Source organism: Chiloscyllium plagiosum, unplaced genomic scaffold, assembly GCF_037043375.1.
Source record: "Chiloscyllium plagiosum isolate Xiang-an unplaced genomic scaffold, Cpla_swu_hap1 HiC_scaffold_24, whole genome shotgun sequence".
NCBI lineage: Eukaryota > Metazoa > Chordata > Chondrichthyes > Orectolobiformes > Hemiscylliidae > Chiloscyllium > Chiloscyllium plagiosum.
In genome coordinates, this window is record NW_028270162.1 from 48,681,851 (window position 1) to 48,703,608 (window position 21,758).

The 21,758-nt window shown below is 42.8% G+C and overlaps 1 protein-coding gene across 3 annotated transcripts in view; it reads right to left on the reverse strand.

Moving 5' to 3' along the window:
- slc2a11b (solute carrier family 2 member 11b) overlaps positions 1-21,758 on the reverse strand; it is a 50,355-nt gene that overhangs the window by 20,249 nt on the left and 8,348 nt on the right. For all 3 annotated transcript variants that reach the window (XM_088000152.1, XM_043715976.2, XM_088000151.1), the window contains exons 2-6: positions 11,741-11,839; positions 8,956-9,116; positions 7,010-7,134; positions 2,710-2,839; positions 651-799 (exon numbers count right to left, since the gene is read on the reverse strand). In XM_088000152.1, coding sequence (XP_087856278.1) covers positions 651-799; positions 2,710-2,839; positions 7,010-7,134; positions 8,956-9,116; positions 11,741-11,839 — 664 coding nt within the window. The remainder of the gene's footprint in view (positions 1-650; positions 800-2,709; positions 2,840-7,009; positions 7,135-8,955; positions 9,117-11,740; positions 11,840-21,758) is intronic.

The window sequence follows — 21,758 nt, forward strand, 5'->3', positions numbered from 1 at the left end:
CCCTCAATCTTTGATACAGAGGGGAGAGTGCTATCAGTAAACTAAGGTGACATGTAATGAACATTTATTAATCAAATATGGTTAAATTGTCAGGGATATTTCTCAAATTGTGTTGCATTCTGAAGTTGGACTGCAGACTTTATAATGCTTAAAGTGTTCAATGGAGCTAAAATACATTTGGTAATATTAAACTTTTGGACTGTTACTGAATTATTTGAAAGAAAGTAGTGCAGCAATGAATGGAGCTCCACGGTGCTGAATTGTATAGATTGTGTTTCGACCAGGATGAGTGATGAAGGGCTGTGTCAAGCGCAGATGTAATATACTAAAGGAGGTTAAGATGGAATGCAGTTGGATTTGTACTGTGCTAAAAGCCAGTTACAGTCAATTAGCATTGTATTGAAGATTAGGCATCGGCTTCCATTTGTAGTGCATCTTTAAATGTTGTTAAGATGTGCTTCACAGACTATGTCGTTTAGAGCAGGAGATTGGTCAGAATCCAGTGAGAGCTGGAATGTACTGGAGGAGGTTAGATTAAGCAAAATAGAACTGTTCCATATGAAGTTCTATTATTTAGTGTAAAATTAATCTACGTTGTTAAAAAGTGGGCCGACCATTTAAAGAATATCTTAAACAAGAACAGTACTTACCATGGGTGGCTTTCATTTCCTCTCCTTTATCAATGTAAAGGTATCTGGGACTCTCAGGGAACCATGGTAACAGTAATAGCTGGAGTACAGCAGGAATACAGCTGGAGCAGAGAAGGATTGACCACTGTCCCTCTCCTCCAAGCAACTCCCTAGCATTAGCACCAAAAAGAAAAGCAGTGAAAGTACATGGCGCCTCATTCATTATTTCAAACTTATTCAGTTACTTAGGGTCAAATTGCTTTCTTAATTACAGATTTGAAGAGGCTTAAATGGGGTGCCTCATGGAGGCACAATTATACCCATTAAAACTCTGGATTTTGACACTAGATATTTTATCGACTGGGAGAAAGTGAGCACTGCAGATGCTGACGAAGAGCTTATGCTCAAAATGTCGACTCTCCTGCTCTTTGGATAATGCCTGACCTGCTCTGCTTTTCCTGCATTGCACTTTTCGACTTCATATTTTATCCCTCACATTTAAAACTTAATTTCCTGAGGATTAATTATCAATAACCATTAATTGGCACATTCCCCATGGCAAGACTTCTACCAGAGTGTACTTGCTAACTAATCAGCTTTTCTCTCTCATGCAGTACAAATGTTGCTGTTCTTGTGAATTGAACTGAAGGATGAAAAGCTTTGATAAAATGTGGTCTTTGTTCAGCAATATTCAAGTATGGTGCTGCCAAATGGGCCATTTAAACTATATTCAGCATGGAATGGTTAATAAATGACAGTAATCACAAGCTATACTGTTCTATATCATATATTCTCTATTATACCTATACTATTCAATAAATTGGGAAGAGATTGAAGGATGGCATCAGAAGGAGGAGGTCATTTAGCCCCAGCCCTCACCCTTCAGTAAAGTAATGGTTGATCCATAATGTATCACCGTACACCCACTGCCTTTGTATAACTTATAATAGCTTATGACTAAAATCTACTGATCTCACAGTTTTAAGTATAAAAATTGGTGAAGCATCAAACCTTGTTTGCAGAGAGGAGTTCCAAACCATATGCTTCCTAATTTCATTTCTGAAAGCTCTGGTTCCAATTTTTACACAATGTCCCCCAGCTCTATACCCTCCATTGCAGCAAAATAGTCGATTTCTATCTACACCATCAGTTCTGCTTTATTTTTTGAAAACCTCGATCAAGTCACCACTTGGTCGTCTAAATTCAAAGGGAGTTTGTCATAGTTTAACACTCAGAGCCCAGGTAACATTCTAGTTAATGTTGCATTCCCTCCAAGGTGCTCGTAACTGTTCCCAGTAACTCTAGGTGTGGTCTAATTAGAACTTCATTTGTAAGGCAAGGCTTCTACACTCGTGTATTATAAGTGTTCTGGATATAAGGGCCAGCATTTCTTTGATCCCTCTAGTTTCTGTACTAACAGCCACTGCAATAAGGAAATCTTCACCTTTTTACAATCTGCAACATAACCCTTACTCACCCAGCATTTAGGTGAACACATAAGGCAGTTCAGCACAGGAACCCGCTACTCTGCACACCAACTAATGGAAGGTATCACATTTTGCTAAGCTGAGCACCCACCTTTGAAAAGCTGCTGATTATTCAATCGACTGTGGCTAAGGCTTGAAGTCTGTGGGCTATTTACTTCAATAAAGCAGGCAATTGAAGTTACATTCTAAAACATTAAAGTATTCCCTTCATTCTCCTCAATACATAAAATAATAAAGACGTCAGTTATCCTTTTCTTTCTTGTAAATGTTAAGAGAAGCTCACTTCATATTTTGATACATGTTACAGGTCCTGCATTACTAAGCTTCCCTCGTCCCTAGGACAGTCAGGTTCAGAGATTGCTCTTTCATGCTATGTTGTGTAATATGTTGTATTAGCAGCATTATGTGGGATTCTACAGTAACAGGATAATTTGGTAATTGTGCACAATCCACTCAGAATTTCAGGAATATGTGCTACAGGCAGCGACCTCATCTGCCAATGCAGACAACTGTATTATACTAAAGGGCACAGCTCTCAATTTTCTACTCATTGAAACTTGCGGCAACAAACTTTAGATGTTCATTTGCCTTACCTCTGCCCGATTATCTGTCCAGTTAGAATCCCTACAGTAATGAACACTGATGTCCCCATACATATTGCCCCTCTCACGGCTTTGGGTGCAATCTCTCCTAAATACATGGGCTGCACACACAGACTAACTCCTGCAAGAAGAGTTTAATGAAAAAAAAACAATTAGAATCTGATTGTCCACTGTGCTTTTTTTTACACATTGCCCTGTAGAAAACATTCTTCCCAATATGTATGTTCAGGGGAGAGATTCAGTGACATGGTTGGCAGTGTCAATAAAGAAAATTCACAGCTGCGGAAGAATTCTTCACTTCTCAAATGTCTGATCTTAGTCACACTGACAGAAACAGGTTCCACAAAGAGGTTACTATTGTAGTACAAGTGCAGCACTTGGCTCCTTGAACCTGCTCCACTATTCAGTGAGTTCACGACTGATTGGATTATTCCACATTGTTACCTATCTTTCACCTCCTTGCATTCCAAGAATCTATCTATCTCTACCTTAAGAACATGAAAGGCCTCTGCTTTCACTGCTGTTTTCGATACAGAGTTCGAAAGACTCTCAGCCTTCTGTGGGAAAAGAAATTCTCCTTATCTGTCTTATATGGGGACCACCCCCAGTTCTTGATTCTCCGTAAGATGAAACATACTGTCTACATCCACCTTTCAAAACCCCTCAGCATCCTTGGTCTAGTTTAATCAACTCACCCTTTACTCTAAACTCCAATAGATACTAGCCTAGCCTGTCCAATCTTTCTACATAAGAAACCCATTCCCAGTATTAGTCTGGTAAATCTTCTGAGCTACTTCCAATGTATTAACATCCTTCCTTAAGTAAGGTAACCAACCACCGTACACAGTACACTGGATGCGGTCTCACCAGTACTTTGTTCAATTCACGCATTCTCTATTTCAATTCCCCCAGTAATTAACATTAATATTCCATTACCTTTCCTAACTACTTGCTGGACCTGCTTATTAACCTTTTCCAGTTCATGCACGAGGACACCCAGGCTCCACAGGTGGAGCTCTATAATTTCTCACCATTTGGACAACATGATTTTCTTTTATCCTTTTTGCTAAAATGGACAATTTCCTATTTCCTTCATTATATTCCATTTGGCAAATCTTTTCCTCCTCTTTTAACCCAGCAATATCACTTTGCAGCTTCCTTATGTTCTTTTTGCAACTTACTTTTCTACTTATCCTCGTGTCATCAACAAATGTAGCAACCCTTCATACACAGTATTATATAGCAAGCTGAGGTCCCAGCACTGACCTCTGCAGCATACCACCCATTACATCTTGCCTACCAGAAAATGACCCATTTATGACTTCTTCTTAAAGAAGTTGTCTATGTGTGCTGTCTATCGCAGGCTATGGATAAGATAATAAATGGATATTTCACTTCAGTATTTACTGTGGAGAAAGACATGAAAGCTAGAGAAATTGGGAATTAAATAGTGATGTCCTGAAAAGAGTACACATTACAGAAAAAGGGGTGCTGGATGTATTAAAACAACATAAAAAGTCGATAAACCCCAGGAGCTGATAAAGCTACATAGAGGCATAGAGTCAGACAGCATGAAAACCAACCCTTTGGTCTAACTTGTCTGCGCTGACCGGGTATTTTAAACTGATCTAGTCCCACTTGCCAGCATTTGGTCCATATCTCTCCCTATAGCTCAAACTCTCCAATCGCAGGATTGCATCCCAGGACTTTGCATTATTCACAGCCATGTGTGAGGTACAAAAAGACTGGAGGGTGGCTAATGTGGTGCCATTATTTAAGAAAGGCTGCAAGGAAAAGCCGGAGAACTACAGATCAATGAGTCTGATGTCAGTGGTGGATAAGTTGTTGGAGGGAATTCTGAGAGATAGGATTTACGTGCATTTAGAAAGACAAGGACTGATTAGGGATAGTCAGCATGGCTTTCTGTGTGGGAGATTGTGTCTCACAAAATTGATTGAGTTTTTTGAAGAGATTACCATGAAGATAGATGAAGGCAGAGTGGGACATGTTGTGGACTGTAGCAAGACATTGAAAAGGGCCTGCATAGTAGACTGGTTAGTAAGGTTAGGTCACCTGGGATCCAGGAAGAGTTAGCCAGTTGTATACAAAATTGACTTGAGGATAGAAGATAGAGGGTGGTAGTTTATTATACTGGAGGTCTGTGACCAGCAAGTGCTACAAGGATTGGTGCTGGGTCTACTGTTGTTCATCATTTATATTAATAACTTGGATGTGAATATAGGAGGTATGGTTAGTAAGTTTGAGGATGACACCAAAATTGATGGTAATAGTGGACTGCGAAAAAGGTTATCTAAGAGTACCACGAGATCTTGTTCAGATGGACCAAATGGCAGATGAACTTTAATTTAGATAAATGTGAGGTGTTCCATTTGGGTAAGGCAAATCAGAGCAGGACCTACACGGTTAATGGTAGGGCCTTGGGAAGTGTTGTTGAAGAGGCTCCTAAGAATGCAGGCTCATAACTCCTTGAAACTGGTATCTCACGTAGATAGGTTGGTGAAGGCGGTGCTTGGTGTGTTTGCCTTCATCGGTCAGAACATTGAGTTGGGGTATCATGTTGCATCTGTACAAGACATTGGTAAAGCCACCTTTAGAATACTGCATACAATGCTGGTTGCCCTGCTATTGGAAGGATGTTGTTAAATTAGAAAGGGTACAGAAAATATTTAGAAGGGTGTTGTCAGGACTGGAGAGCTTGACTTTAGGGAGAGACTGAATAGGCTGGGACTTTTTTTCCTGAAGCTTCAGAGGCTCAGAGGTGACCTTATTGAGGTTTATAAAATAATGAGGGGCGTGAATAAGGTGAATAGTCAAGGTCTTTTGACCAGGGTAGGGGAGTTCAAACTAGAGGGCATATGTTTAAGGTGAGACAGAAAAGATTTAAAGGGGATCTGAGGGGCAGTTTTCTCGCACAGCGGGAATGAGCTGCCAAAGGAACTGGTGGAGACAGGTACAATTGCAACATTTAAAAGGCATCTGGATGGGTACATGAATAGGAAGGTTTTAGAAGGATATGGGACAAATTTTCACAAATGGGATTAAGTTCAGTTTAGGATGTCTAGTTACCATTGATGAGTTGGACCGAGGGGTCTGTTTGCGCTGTATGACTCTACTGCAATCAAAGTAAGGATTTCTTGAGGAGCAAGTGGTAACTTATATACTAAAAGACCACCTGCTTTAATCAATAATAACTTTAGTCAATTGGAAGCATTAACCAAGTAGTAAACCTCAAGCATGTGAAACATGTGAATTAGCTAAAAGCAGATAGTTTTGTACTTTGCAACAAGATTTCTAACACAACTAACAGTCTAAAGCTGCAAAGGGCTCCCTAACTGCCATAGGCAGCAGGATTTTTCAATACCTGTAGGAAAATTACAGAATTGTTACAGTGCAGAAAGCTGTTCAATCCCTCTTGCCTGCACTAGCTCTCTGACGAAGCACTATGATTTAGTGGCATTCACCTGCCTTTTCCCCATAGTCTGAAATATTGCTTTTATTTAATTAATCATCTGAAGCTCTCTTGAATATCTCAATTCTGCCTCCATCCCAATTCCAGGCAGTCCATTCCATACATTAACTACTCACTGAGTGTCAAATTTTTCTCATATCACATTTGCAAATTCCCTTATACCAGTGCCCTCTTGATTGTTTTATGAAAAGGACTGTTTTCTCCCTATCCACTCTGTTCATTCCCATCATGATTTTGAAAACCTCTACCAAATCTCCTCTTAGCCTTCTCCTCTCCAAGGACAATAATCCCAGCTTCTCCAATCTGTCCTCATAACTGGAAGCTTCTCATCACAGTCATTGTCATAAATGCCTTTGGCATTTTCTCTAATGCATTCACATCGTTCCTATATGTGGTGCCCAGGCTGAGATTGAACAAGTTCAGAATAACTGCTTTCTCCTATATTCTATGCTCTTTATTGATCAAGTCTAAGATGTCGTATAATGTACCAACTGCTCACTCTCCCTGTCCTGCCACCTTACAAACATATACTTCCAGGTCTCTCTGCTTCTGCAGAGCCTTTTAGGATAACACCTTTCATTTTAGACTGTATTCCTGTGTTCTTTTATCAAAGCATCACCTCACTCTTCTCTGCTAGTTCTCTCTCCACTCCAACTTGTCTTTGTCCTTTTGTGGTTTTACAGGTGTCCCCCTCACAGTTTACAACACTTCCAAGTTTCACATTCACAAACTTGGAGATGGACCTGTGTGACAGGAGCTAGATCATTAATATACATTAAGGTTGCCACAGCATCTCCGTACCAGAATGTAGTCCCACAAGAAACCTGCCGATGAATAAAAGTTCAAACATTCCAGCCGGTTTACTTGTTGCCATCAAAATGGATCCAATCAAAACAGGGATGTTAGTGAGTAAAAGTGTCCCTTTCCTGAAATATAGAAATGAGCTACAGTGAGTAGAATACAGGTTACTAAACATCAATTAAATACATATATTAAATACAAACAGTACAAAGGGACAGGCTGCTGTAGAACTGTTAGTTTGCTACTCTCCCACTTGCTCCACCTCACAGGCTCCAGGATGTGATTCACTAGGATGTACCCCTGTATGGTGGGACCATCTTATGAGCAAAGACTTGGGACTCACTAGAGATTAGAATAATGAGAGATGATCTCATTGAAACATATCGGATTCTTAAGGGGCTTGAGAGGGCAAATGCTGAGAGGGTGTTTCCCCTCATGGGAGAGTCTAGGACCAGAGGGCTTTGTATCAGAATAAATGAGTGCCAATTTAAGACAGAGGAGGGAAGGAATTTCTTCTCTCAGAAGGTTGAGTATCTTTGGAACTCCTTGTTTCAGAGAGCTGAGGAGGACAATCCTTGTGAATATTGAAGGCTGGGATAAATAGATTCTTGGGGATTCGGGCAGTCAAGGGTTATGGAGAAAAGGCAGGAAAATGGATGTAAGGGATGTGGACCAGCCATAATCCTATCAGGTGGTGATGCAAGCTCAAGAGGTTGAATGGTCAACTCTTGTTCCTATTCCTTATGGTCTTTGCTCAGGGCTACGTTCTCTTTTTACTGCTTTTTTTCTGATAAAAATTATTTTTCACTGGACGTGAGTCAAGTAGACCAGCATTAGTTGCTCTGAGGAGGTGACGGCAGGTCTTCTCCTTGATATAACTATATTTTATGTTTGAAGACAATAAAATCAGAGGGTTGAAGGATCTCAGAAGAGATATTGGATTATTAATAAGAGCAAGAAATAAAACCACCATGGACAGGTTGCACTTGATGTGGTCTGTCGAATCATAGTTTTGAAGTATAATAGAATTTATCACTGATTTCACCAAATCCAGACATAATTTGGGTCCAATCAGTAGTTGTATATCATAAAGTCATAAAGATGTATAGCACAGAAACAGACGCTTCAGTCCAACTTGTCCATGCCCACCAGAAATCCTAACCTAATCTAGTCTCCTTTGCCAGCACTTGGCCCATTTTCCTCTATCCCCTTCCTATCATATACCCATCTAGATGCCTTTTAAATGTTGGAATTGTACCAGCCTCCACCACTTCCTCTGGCAGCTCATTCCATACACACACCACTCTCTGCATGGAAAGGTTGCCCCTTAGGTCCTTTTTATATCTTTCCCCTCTCAAACTAAACCTATTCCCTCTAGTTCTGGACTACCCGACCCCAGGGAAAAGAGTTTGTCTATTTATCTTATCAACCCCCCTCATGATTTTATAAACCTCTATAAAGTCACCCCTCAGCCTCCAACGCTCCAGGGAAAACTGTCCCAGCCTATTCAGCCTCTCCCTATAGATCAAACCCTCCAACCCTGGCAACATTCTTGTAAATCTTTTCTGAACCCTTTCGAATTTTCACAACATTCTTCCTGTGGGAGGTGAGGCCAGAATTGCTCACAATATTCCAAAAGTAGCCTAATCAATGACTTGTACAGCCACAACATGATCTCCCAACTCTTGTACTCAATGCACTGACCAATAAAGAAAAGCATACCAAACGCCTTCTTCACTATCCGAACCACATGTGACTCCACTTCCAAGAAACTATGAACCTGTACTTTTTGAAGAAGTAAGAAGAGGACTGATGAGGGCAGGACAGTGGACATGATCTACATGGATTTCAGTAAGGTGGTCAATAAAGTTTCTCATGGTAGACTGGTTAGGCAAGGTTAGGTCAGTGTAGGCTACATTGTTAAGAGTAAACTTGGAGAGACTTACCGACCATATCTGACTGCCAGGTGTCCTCCAAGCCATGCCCCCAGAGATCCACCTAGTGTGAACATGGAAACAATTGCAGACCACAGAAATCGCAGCAAACCTCTATCCAGGTCGTCACTATATCGGATGTTCCATGTCTCATTGATGAATTTTTGGATATGCTGGGATTGTGACAGAATACACCCACTGAGAATAAGGTTTTCAGAGACCAATAACTATAATGTAGAGAAGATGCTTATAAAATGGCCCAACATTAATGCTTCATAACATTTCCGAGGATCACTCATTAAGGGAACTTTATATTTTTAATATCAGTAATCTCTTGTGCTTGAATAACACTGTATTAATAACAACTCAAAAGGCCCATTCTGTTAACAACTCTTGGCTTTCAATCTTGCTATTCTTAAGAACAATCCTGCATGAACAACAATCGACTGGAAAGCCCAGTACACCCAACCTGTGTCTTCCAACTGTGGTGGAAGTGGACAAAAAAAGGGAGCTGGAGAAAGCACAGCAGGTTAAGCAGCCTCAGAGGAGGGGGGGGGGGGGAAGGGAGTCGACGTTTCAGGTTGGAACCTTTCATCAGGACTCAGGGAGGGGAAGGGGGCTGAGAAATAAAAAAGGGGGGTGAGGCTGGGGGAAAGGTGAGTGGGATGGTGATAGAGGATGTCGGTAGGAGGTGGCTATGATTGGTCAGTGGGAAAGATGGAGCAGATAGGTGGGAAGGTAGACGGAGAGGTTGGGTCAAGTTAAGAGGGCAGGGTGGGCCTGCAATGAGGTGGGAGGAGGCAGTGTGGAGATTTGGAAGCTGGTGAATTCTATGTTAAGGTTTTATGGTTGTAAGCTCCCAAGATGGAAGATGAGGTGTTCTTCCTCCAGTTTGGGTGTGGCCTTGTTTTGACAGTGGAGGAGGCCCAGGATGGATATGTTGTCAAGGGAGTGGGAGGGGGTATTGAAATGACTGGCAAACGGGAGGTGGGGTTGATTAGAGCGTACGGACCATGAATGTTCCCTGAATCGATTCTGTAAGTTTGCGCCTGTCTCTCCAGCGTAGAGGCGAGCACATCAGGAGCAACGGATGCAACAAATCAGGTTAGAGGTAATGCACGTGAATCTCTGCCAGACTTGGAACATTTCTTTGGGGCCTTGTATGGAGGTGAGGGGGAGGTAAGTGGGGAAGTGTGGGGACAGGTTTTGCATCTCGTGTGGCCGCAGGGCAAGGTTCCAGGTATGATGGAGGGGTTGGTGGGGAGTGTGGACTTCACGAGGGAGTCACAGAGGGAACAGTCCCTGTGAAAAGCAGGATGGGGAAAAAATATCATTTTGGCTGTGGGGGTCATCCTGCAGATGGCAGAAGTGGTGGAGGGTGATGTGTTGGAGATTAGTGGGGTGCAACATGACTAGAGGACTCTATCCTTGTTTTAATTTAGAGGGGGATTGGTTGAGGGCAGAGGCGTGGGAAATTGAGGAGATGCAGTTGAGGGCATTGTTGATCATGGGGAATGGGAAATTACCGTCCTTGAAGTAGGAGGACATCTGGGACATCCTGGAGTGGAATTGCTCTTCCTGGGAACAGATACAGCGGAGGCAGAGGAATAGGGAATATGGGATCGCATTTTGAGAGGGGTAGGTCTGGTAGGAGGTGTAATCGAGGTAGCTGGTGGGTTTGAATTAGATGTTGGTGCTGAGTCGGCAATCAGAGATGGAGACAGAGAGGTCAAGGAAGGGGAGTAAAGTGTCAGAGATGGTCCAGGTGAATTTGAGTTTGGGGCGGAAGGTGTGGGTGAAGTGGATGAACTGTTTGAGCTCCTCATGGGAGCAAGAGGCAGCGCCAATACAGTCATCGATGTAGGGGAGCAAAAGGTGGGAAATGGTGCCTATGCAGCCGACGAAGAGGGGTCATCGCTCAGACCCAATGAGGGCACCCATGGACACCTCTCTGATCTAACTGTGATATTAACATATATGTTCCAGCATCTCACCCAAAGCCAGCTGCTGCCATGGGAGAAGGAAGGAAAGGTAACTGGGGAAATGGGGAAGACAACCTGGATCTTCTTTTGTTCAATGATCAGGGCTGACAGGCATTGGCTTAACTCCTCATGTGTAAAACAATACCTCCAATACAGCAGCACTCCCTCAGCACTGCACTGTACTGTCAGCTTTGTTCTCCATTTTCAAAGTGGAATTTGAACCCTTTTCACTCAAATCGAGCCAATGAGAAGTCAGTGAACCAACTGCACTTTGTGGATCTATGATGCATTTACTTCTACACAATAGGCTTTGGCATAACTGTAGCTCTCAAAGCTGATGGAACAAAGAGAGAGAAATCAGAGAGTGAATGATCCTTCAACAACACCAAGCCATTGATGAATCACTAACTCACTGCTCCATTTTGCATTTCAAATTGGAATTCAGATTAGTGTCCATGGGTTGCAATATCCCACTTGTGTTAAACCCTCTACTGGCCAGGCCCCAGACTGGAATCTAATCAAAGGATTGGAGTTGCTAATGTGCAGAGTCCCTTAAAAATGGAAGTCAATTACAGATTGGGATTTTATCAAGGGGATTCGGGACAATTATGTGTAGAATAACAGATACCCAGGAGTGAGCTGCAGACTGCAGTCAAATTGAGGGGATTGTTCAGAACATTGCAGCCAACTTATGCCCACCTCCAAATATGCTGATCAAGAGCCAAGGGCAGACTGAATAGCAACAGCTCCACAATCAGGTCAGATTTCACATCCTTAGACAGACAAGACAAAAATAGATTAAAGCCAGGACTCACCATGGTAGGAGCATTGATAATGGAAACATTGTATCCGTACTGAAAGGTTCCTCCGATCCCTGCGGAAAACACTGCCAGGAGAAGAGTGATAGATGGAAGCTGCAAGACAAAAAGTAAAGGCCGACAATTATTTTTACAATGCGGCACCATTCAAAGATTTTGTTTAGGGGATTGTGGGTGTTGTTGGCCAGGCCAGTATTCATTGGCCATCTCGAATGCTGAGTTGACTTCTTGAATCACTGCAATCCATTTGCTAGAGGGAGTTCCAGGATTTTGAACCTGTGACTCTGAAAGAACAGTGACATAGTTCTAAGTTCAGGATGGTGAGTAGCTTGGAGGGAATTCACAGCTTCCTGTGCATCTGTTGCCCTTTTCTGTTTAGGTGGTGGCGGTTGTGGGTTTGGAAAGTGATGTCAGAGCAGCCTTGGTGAGTTACTGTAGTACATCTTATGGAATGGTACACAATCTTGTCACTACGCAATGATGATGGCAATACATGTTGAAGATGATGAAAGGGTTGCATATGAAGTGGGCTGCTTTGACCTGGATGGTGTGGAGCTACTTGAGTGTTGTTGGGGCTGCAGTCATCCAGGCAAGTGGGGACTACTCCATCACACTCCTTACTTGTGACTTGCAGATGATGGACAGACAGGCTTTGGCGAGTCGGGAGATGAATTATTTGCTGCAGATTCCTCGATTCTGACCTGTTCTTGTAGTCACAGCATTTGTATGGCTGGTTCAGTTTATGGTATTATGTCCAGAATGGGGCCAGACAAATATTTTCAAAATTTGAAGGAGAATTTCAAAATGAACTATTGCTGTCCAAATCCCTACCAACTTTGACGTTAGTGTTCCAGATTGTTAACACTTCCAAGGATCCTAGCTCATGACCCAACCAGAAAGGCTTCATATAACTTCTGAAGAGATTAAAATGCGAGTGGTATTTGATTAATTACTAGTGCATGAAGCATTGAGGGGGAAAAATAATCAGCAGATTAGTATAATCCAATTCTCATTGATGTTTAGACAGATCCATTGAACAAGTTTACATCAGAACATAAATCAAGGGAAACAGATGATGTAACCCCTTAAACCTGCTATATCCTTCAATACAATCTTAGTTGCTCTTTAAGCTTGGCAATTCTTTTCTATCAGTCAAGCCTATTTACTGCCATTGTCAGCAGTAGCTGTGATGGTAGATACACCTGAATATGACATCTCTTTATACAGTGATGGGTTGCAAAATTCTACCAAGCTCTCCATAGGATTGCTGCAATGACCCAGTGAAGGGGGTAAAAAAAAAACAAATCAAGGCCAGTTACTTAAATGTCATCCAGCAGTCATCAACATAATTGGAGGCAGTCGTCCAGACACATGCTACAAAGGGATATGACTGTCCCCCTTGTCACATGCAGTATTCCTAGGCACTGCCATTCAGGTAAGTGATCTTCACCCTCCAGACAGTGCATCTGCCTACCTGAAAGAAAAGTAAAATACTGTAAATCCTGATATAAAAACAACATATTGGAGGAACCCTGCAGGTCCTAAAGTCTCTTGGTGAGAGAAGAGTTAGTGTTGAGTCTAGTAAGGTTTTCCTTTAGAAGTAAAGGGGCCTGGAAAATTATGTATATTTTGTGTGGTTGACAATGGGAGAGGAAGATTGGTGGAACAGATTGTGAGGTTGCCCAGAGCAAAAGACCAAGTGGTTACTAATGGCCTTGAAGGAGAGATAGACAGAGACAAGTCCATAGAATAGAATCCCTATAGTGTGGAAACAGGCATCATTTAACTGGATAAGTCCACACCAACTCTCTGAAGAGCATCCCACCCTAGATCAGCCAACTAACTTATCCCTGTAACCCTATATTGCCATGGCCAATCCACCTAATTTACACTTCCATGGACACTGTGGACATTTTAGCATGGCCAATCCATGTTACCTGCACATCTTTGGACTGTGGGAGGAAACTGGAACACCCAGAGGAAACCCCCACAGACACAGGGAGAATATCTGTGTGGAGTTGGCACAGTCACCTGAGGCTGGAATTGAACCCAGCTCCCTGGTGCTATGAGGCAGCAGTGCTAACCACTGAGCCACCGTGCCACTCTGAAGGAAGAGCAAAAGAGTGAGAAAAGAGAGAGAGAGAGATGTGAAATGAGAATAAATGTAGGTATGAAAAGGAGAAAAATGAGTATGCTGTCTCGAGAGCCAAGTCAACAACACAACTATGGGGTGGCGGGTGGGGTTTGGGGTTTGGTGTGAGAAAATTGGGGCACAGAAGTCGTACTCTGAAGTTCTGGAATTCAATATTGAATGCTAGAGGCTGTAAAATGCCTAAGCATAAAGTGAGGTGCTGACCTTGAAGCTTGTGTTGTGCTTTGTTGGAACACGGCAGTAGGCTCAAGACAGAAAAGGCATGAGAGCGAGAGTGTTTATTGAAATGCTGAGCAACTGGAAGGCCAGAGTCATTCCTACAGACAGTGCAGAGGTGTTCTATAAAGTGGGTTACCCAGTGTAAAGGACACCAAATAGTGAGCAGTGAATGCAGTAGACTAGATTGAAAACAGTATAAATAAAATGTTGCTTCACTTGCAGAAGAGTGTGGGGCCTTGGACAAAGCAAAGGGTGAGTTACACCTTCTGCGACTGCATAGGAAGGTGCCATGGAGGAGTGTGGAAGTGTTAGGTGTGATGGAAGTGTGGACCAGGGTGTCCCAGAAGGAACAGTCCCTGTAGAATGCTGACAGTGGAGGGGAGGGGAAAATGCATTTGATAGCAGTATCCTACTGGAGGTGCTGCGAATGGCTGAGGATGATGCTTTGAATGTGGAGACTCGTGGTGTAGATGGGGAGGAAGAGGGAAACCTTATCATTGCTCAGGGAGGAAGGGGAAGAGTGACGGCAGAAGTACAAGAGACGGGTCAGCCTGGGTTGAGGGTCCTCTCAGCCATGGGTGGTGGCAGTGGTGGTGGGGGGGAAGGGGAAGGTGAAATCCTTGGTTGAAGAGAAAGGAGGCCATGTTGGCACCTTCATTCACATACATCTCGACCACTCCTTAAACACTATTAAGAACATTTGTGGCTCCCTCACAGTCTGGCCCATTTACTTTTATTCCTGTCAGCAGTATAAAAATCACCATTTCCAAACCCCTTGGAGTATGGAAGGAGAATCATCTTGGCCTCCAACCATTAACTGTTTCTCTCTCCATGCTGGCTGCTGGACTTGCTGAGTTTCTCTGGCACCTTCTGCTTTACTGCAGCTACCTTGGCCTACCAATCCTGTTGCCCATTCCCTGCAGGCCTGTAGGCAGCAGCAGGTTGCACACCAGTACTGGACCACAGGACATACTTGTGGCTGACCAGCTACCCTCCCAAATCCTCCTGACTGAAGAAGCCTCCTCCAGAATGCACACTACCCAAGGAGGAGTGGACAGTGATCTAAGGAGGTGCAATGCTGGAGTATACAAACCTGATTGCAGCACGATCTGAATGCCCCATCCTTGAGAACCTCATGCTGGTTCAGAATCAAAGTTAACCAGTGGTGAAACTCTCCCACAATCAGTATCAGAGCTCTCAGCAGAATGCAGCCACAAATCCTGCTTTATCCTTTTTATACACCACTGATACACAACCTTGTGACTGGTGTGACTCTCTCCAAAACATTTTATCGCAATAAAATAATGCCACTGGAAATGTAAAATTCAAATGTATTTCTTTAGCTTCACAGATTGTTAATTTATTTAAAAAATAACAGTGGTGGGCTGCCAATTCCTGAAGAAGGGCTCATGCCCGAAACGTCGATTCTCCTGCTCCTTGGATGCTGCCTGACCTGCTGCGCTTTTCCAGCAACACATTTTCAGCTCTGATCTCCAGCATCTGCAGTCCTCACTTTCTCCTGCCAATTGCATTACCTAACATCTATGTTATCAGAGACCAGTGTGATAACATTGGGTTTCACATAGTATTACCACAGTGCAGTTTACAAAGACTCCAGAGGTAGATGGTCTTTATTTGCAAGGATAGAACACACTCGCACAGAAGCTTACTTTAGAATAACAGAAAAAGTAATTTGACAAAGGAAAACCACTGGCACATAACTCTCTAAACGTTCATGATCAAGACCATTCTGTGGCAGTCAAACTTTAATATTAAGTCGGCATAAAACAAAAGCACCATTTTACACAAGACCGATCTTAGTTTGGGATTCCTCCAAATGTGGTGGATGATAGAAATGGCATAATGAGGACTCCCAGCTTTAACACCTGGTATATTTACTTTAGTGAAAGGATGACTTGAAAATGAATATTTACTTAGATAGATTATTTGCCAGAATGGTCACTAACTGGAGGATGCTGGACTCAAAATAATTGAGATGACAAACACTGAAAACAGGGAGGAAGAGTGAGTGACATGGCGAGTTTTGACCCGAAATGCATTGGTTGAATGGGTGGAGGAGGCAGCTGCATAACTTTCAAATTGGATAAATATTTAAAAGAGAAATATTTGCTGTGTTACCGGGAAAGAGCAGTGGAATAGGACAAATTGGATAACTCATTCAAAGAAACACAATGAGCTTTATAACTTCTTTCTGCATTGGGCTGTTCTGTGATTAGGTTTCTGTGTCAAATCAAAGGACTGTGGTAAATAGTCTTGAGCATAGAAGTGAAAGCTTAAAGCTTAAAAACAATGCAGGACAGTTACCAGGAGTTCAGGTTACTGCAGCAACTTGTACCTTGACAAGCCCGCAGTCAAGCAGAGTTACAGATAATGATGGCAGAGGACACAAATTGTTTTTCAATTTGCATATTGACCAGGAAGCTCTTCTGCTCTGCCCACATGTTGGGGATGATTTGCAGATTTACACTGTGATGAAGAATGCATCTTCCTTGTTCATCAAGTCCTGGCATGGGACTTTGAATCTTAGAATCCCTACACTGTGGAAGCAAGCCATTCAGCCCACTGAGTCCACATTGATTCTGAAGAGAATCCCACCCATCCCGCCCTATCCCTGAACTTTCCATGGCTACCCACCTAGCTTGGACATCCCTGGGGCAAGTAAACATGGCCAATTCACCTAACCTGCACATCATTGGACTGTGGGATGAAACTGGAGCACCTGGAGGAAACCCACGCAGACACAAAGAGAACGTGCAAGCTCCACACAGACAGTCATCCAAGGCTGGAATTGAACCCGGGTCCTGGCACTATGAGGGAAGCAGTGCTAACCACTGATCCACCGTGCTGACTTGAACCTAGAGTGCCAGGCTCATAAGCAGGGACTTAACCCACTGCTCCTCAGAATCACACATACAAGGACTGAAGGGGTTAAATCATGAGGGTAGGTCATATAGGTGAGACTTGTACTCCCTACAGTATAGAAGATCAAGGAGTGACGTATTTGATGGTTTCAACCTAATTAAAAGAACTGATGGCGTACAAGGACAGACATGGTTTCCGCTGGCGGAGAATTTTGAACCAAGGAGCATAGCCTTAATATTACAACTGTGCCATTCGCTGTGTGGGGAGGGAAACAAAGTGGGGTAAGAATCTAGCGCTGCTGAGATCAATTGAAATTTTCAAAACTAAGATGAGAGGTAAGGCTTAAAGATAGAAAAGAGGCATGATCTAAATGAACAGCAGAACAAGGTTGAATACACCTACTCCTGTTCGCAATCTCTCAGTTTAATAGAATTCAGAACTTAAAAAGGTAATGCAAAAGCACCTATCCCAGAGGAGAGATGAGACCGGAGGTTAGTATTTTTCCCCAAATGATTGAGAAGTGAGATTGAGTGGGATGTGTTCACAAAATAAAGCACTTCAGCAACTTACACCTCACCAAGGGTTTTAGAGTCTGCGCTTTAATAGGTTGGGAGAAGTGTATTTGGAGTTTTATGAAAAAAATACAATAACAGTCCCACTGTCTTTAATTGGAAGGTTGAGATCCAAAGGAGGGCTGCTACTTCACCAATTGATTCTCTGATTGTAGGTGTAGGCAGTATAGGTATACATTAGAATTGGGTTTATTATCACGTATACTCAAGTGACAGATGATCAGGAGTACAGTGAAAAGTGCACAATGTCAGCAACACATGGCGCCATCTTAGGTACAAAAAAAAAGAAAATAAAGAAAAAACGTTACGCGACATCACAGATAGACATAGTATGAGTTAGGAAAATAAGAAATACAACTAAAAAGATAGACATGATAGTCTTTTTATAATGACTTCCACATGGCAGTGTTTTGTAGAGGAATAAAGTTAAAAATCACACAACACCAGGTTATAGTCCAACAGGTTTAATTGGAAGCACACTAGCTTTCGGAGCGACGCTCCTTCATCAGGTGATTGTGGAGGGCTCGATCGTAACACAGAATTTATAGCAAAAATTTGCAGTGTGATGTAACTGAAATTATACATTGAAGAATTGATTGTCTGTTAAGCCTTTCATCTGTTAGAATACAGTGATAGTTTCACTTCTTTCATGTGTAAATCACAAAACCCTTTTTTTGAAGTTGCATTCTCGGGTTAGCTGTTAACAATGGTGATAGCTAGACAATGTGTTGAAGATGTTAGCCCCCTGTGTTCTCTGTCTATGACCTGATGTTTAGATTGTCTAAACATCAGGTCATAGACAGAGAACACAGGGGGCTAACACCTTCAACATATTGTCTAGCTATCACCATTGTTAACAGCTAACCCGAGAATGCAACTTTAAAAAAAGGGTTTTGTGATTTACACATGAAAGAAGTGAAACTATCACTGTATTCTAACAGATGAAAGGCTTAACAGACAATCAATTCTTCAATGTATAATTTCAGTTACATCACACTGCAAATTTTTTGCTATAAATTCTGTGTTACGATCAAGCCCTCCACAATCACCTGATGAAAGAGCGTCGCTCCGAAAGCTAGTGTGCTTCCAATTAAACCTGTTGGACTATAACCTGGTGTTATGTGATTTTTAACTTTGTACACCCCAGTCCAACACCGGCATCTCCGAATCGTAGAGGAATAAGACAGTGTTATTTTCTGGGTCTGTAGATTGTGAAGGAGCAAAAATGGCCCTTAGTAGAGTGATATGCGCTTCTTGTCAGATGTGGGAGTTTAAAGAGAGTTTAAGGGTTACTGCGGATTATATCTGCCATAAATGCTGCTGGTTGCGAATCTTATCAGATCGAATGGATCGGTTGGAGACACAGAAGCAATGAGGAATTTGCAACAGCAAAAGTATGTGATGGATGGCAGTTATAGGAAGGGGGGAAAGTCTCAGATACAGTCACAAAGATGGGCTAACTCCAGGACAGGTAAGAGAGGTAGGTACCTAGCGCAGGAGTCTTCTGTGGATATACCCATTTCAAACAGGTATGCTGTTTTGGAAAATGTAGGTGATGGAATCTCAGGGGAATGTAGCACGAACAGCCAAGTTTCTGGTAATGAGACTGGCTCTAATGCAACGAGGGGTATGTCGGCTTCCAAGAGATCAATTGTGTTAGGGGATTCTCTAGTCCAAGGTACAGACAGACGTTTCTGTGGCCAGCAGAGAAAAATCAGAATGGTGTGTTGCTTTCCTGGTGCCAGGATCAAGGATGACTCAGAGAGGGTGCAGAATGTTCTCACAGAGGAGAGGGGCCAGCAAGAGATCATTGTCTACATTGGAACCAACGACATAGGAAGGAAAAAGGTTGAGATTCTGAAGGGAGATTACAGAGAGTTAGGCAGGAATTTAAAAAGGAGGTCCTCAAGGGTAGTAATATCTGGATTACTCCTGGTGCTATGATCTAGTGAGGGCAGGAATAGGAGGTTAGAGCAGATGAATGCATGGCTGAGGAGCTGGTGTATGGGAGAAGGATTCACATTTTTGGATCATTGGAATCTCTTTTGGGGTAGAAGTGACCTGTACAGGAAGGACGGTTTGCACCTAAATTGGAAGGGGACTAATATACTGGCAGGGAAATTTGCTGGAGCTGTTCGGGAGGACTTAAACTAGTAAGGTGGGGGTGGGACCCAGGGAGATAGTGAGGAAAGAGATCAATCTGAGACTGGTACAGTTGAGAACAGAAGCAAGTCAAATAGTCAGGGCAGGCAGGGACAAGGTAGGACTAATAAATTAAACTGCATTTATTTCAATGCAAGGGGCCAAACAGGGAAGGCAGATGAATTCAGGGCATGGTTAGGGACACGGGACTGGAATATCATAGCAATTACAGAAACATGGCTCAGGAATGGACAGGACTGGCAGCTTAACATTCCAGGATACAAATGCTACAGAAAGGATAGAAAGGGAGGCAAGAGAAGAGGGGGAATGGCATTTTTGATAAGGGATAGCATTACAGCTGTGCTGAGGGAGGATATTCCTGGAAATACATCCAGGGAAGTTATTTGGGTGGAACTGAGAAATAAGAAAGGGATGATCACCTTATTGGGACTGTATTATGGACCCCTAATAGTCAGAGGGAAATTGAGAAACAAACTTGTAAGGAGATCTCAGCTATCTGTAAGAATAATAGGGTGGTTATAGTTGGGGATTTTAACTTTAAGTGTGTACAAGACAATTTTCTGATTCAGTATGTGGATGTACGTACTAGAGAAGGTACAAAACTTGACCTACTCTTGGGAAATAAGGCAGGGCAGGTGACTGAGGTGTCTGTGGGGGAGCACTTTGGGGCCAGCGACCATAATTTTATTAGATTTAAAATAGTGATGGAAAAGGATAGACCAGATCTAAAAGTTGAAGTTCTAAATTGGAGAAAGGCCAATTTTGATGGTATTAGGCAAGAACTTTCAAAAGCTGATTGGGGGCAGATGTTCGCAGGTAAAGAGACGGCTAGAAAATGGGAAGCCTTCAGAAATGAGATAACGAGAATCCAGAGAAAGTACATTCCTGTTAGGGTGAAAGGAAAGGCTGGTAGGTATAGGGAATGCTGGATGACTAAAGAAATTGAAGGTTTGGTTAAGAAAAAGAAGGAAGCATATGTAAGATGTAGACAGGATAAATCGAGTGAATCCTTAGAAGAATACAAAGGCAGTAGGAATATACTTAAGAGGGAAATCAGGAGGGCAAAAAGGGGACATGAAATAGCTTTGGCAAATAGAATTAAGGAGATTACAAAGAGTTTTTACAAATATACTAAGGACAAAAGAGTAACTATGGAAAGAATAGGGCCCCTCAAAGATCAGCAAGGCGGCCTTTGTATTGAGCTGCAGAAAATGGGGGAGATACTATTTTGCATCAGTATTTACTGTGGAAATGGATATGGAAGATATAGCAAGTAGCTAAATAGATGGTGACACCTTGTAAAATGTCCATATTACAGAGGAGGAAGTGCTGGATGTCTTGAAACGCATAGAAGTGGATAAATCCCCAGGACCTGATCAGATTAGATTAGATTACACTACAGTGTGGAAACAGGCCCTTCGGCCCAACAAGTCCACACCGACCCGCCGAAGCGTAACCCACCCATACCCCTACATTTACTCCTTACCTAACACTACGGGCAATTTAGCATGGCCAATTCACCTAACCCGCACATCTTTGGACTGTGGGAGGAAACCGGAGCACCCGGAGGAAACCCACGCAGACACGGAGAGAACGTGCAAACTCCACACAGTCAGTCGCCTGAGGCGGGAATTGAACCCAGGTCTCTGGCGCTGTGAGGCAGCAGTGCTAACCACTGTGCCACCGTGCCGCCACAGAGTTCCAAGATGTACCTTGGAACTCTGTGGGAAGCTAGGGAAGTGATTGCTCGGCCTTTTGCTGAGATATTTGTATCATGAATAGTCACAGGTGAGGTGCCGGAAGACTGGAGGTTGGCTAACGTGGTGCGACTCTTTCAGACGGGTAGTAAGGACAAGTCAGGGAACTATAGACCAGTGAGCCCGACATCGGTGGTGGGCAAGTTGTTGGAGGGAATCCTGAGGGACAGGATGTACATGTATTTGGAAAGGCAAGGACTGATTAGGGATAGTCAACATGGTTTTGTGCGGGGGAAATCATGTCTCACAAACTTGACCAAGTTTTTTGA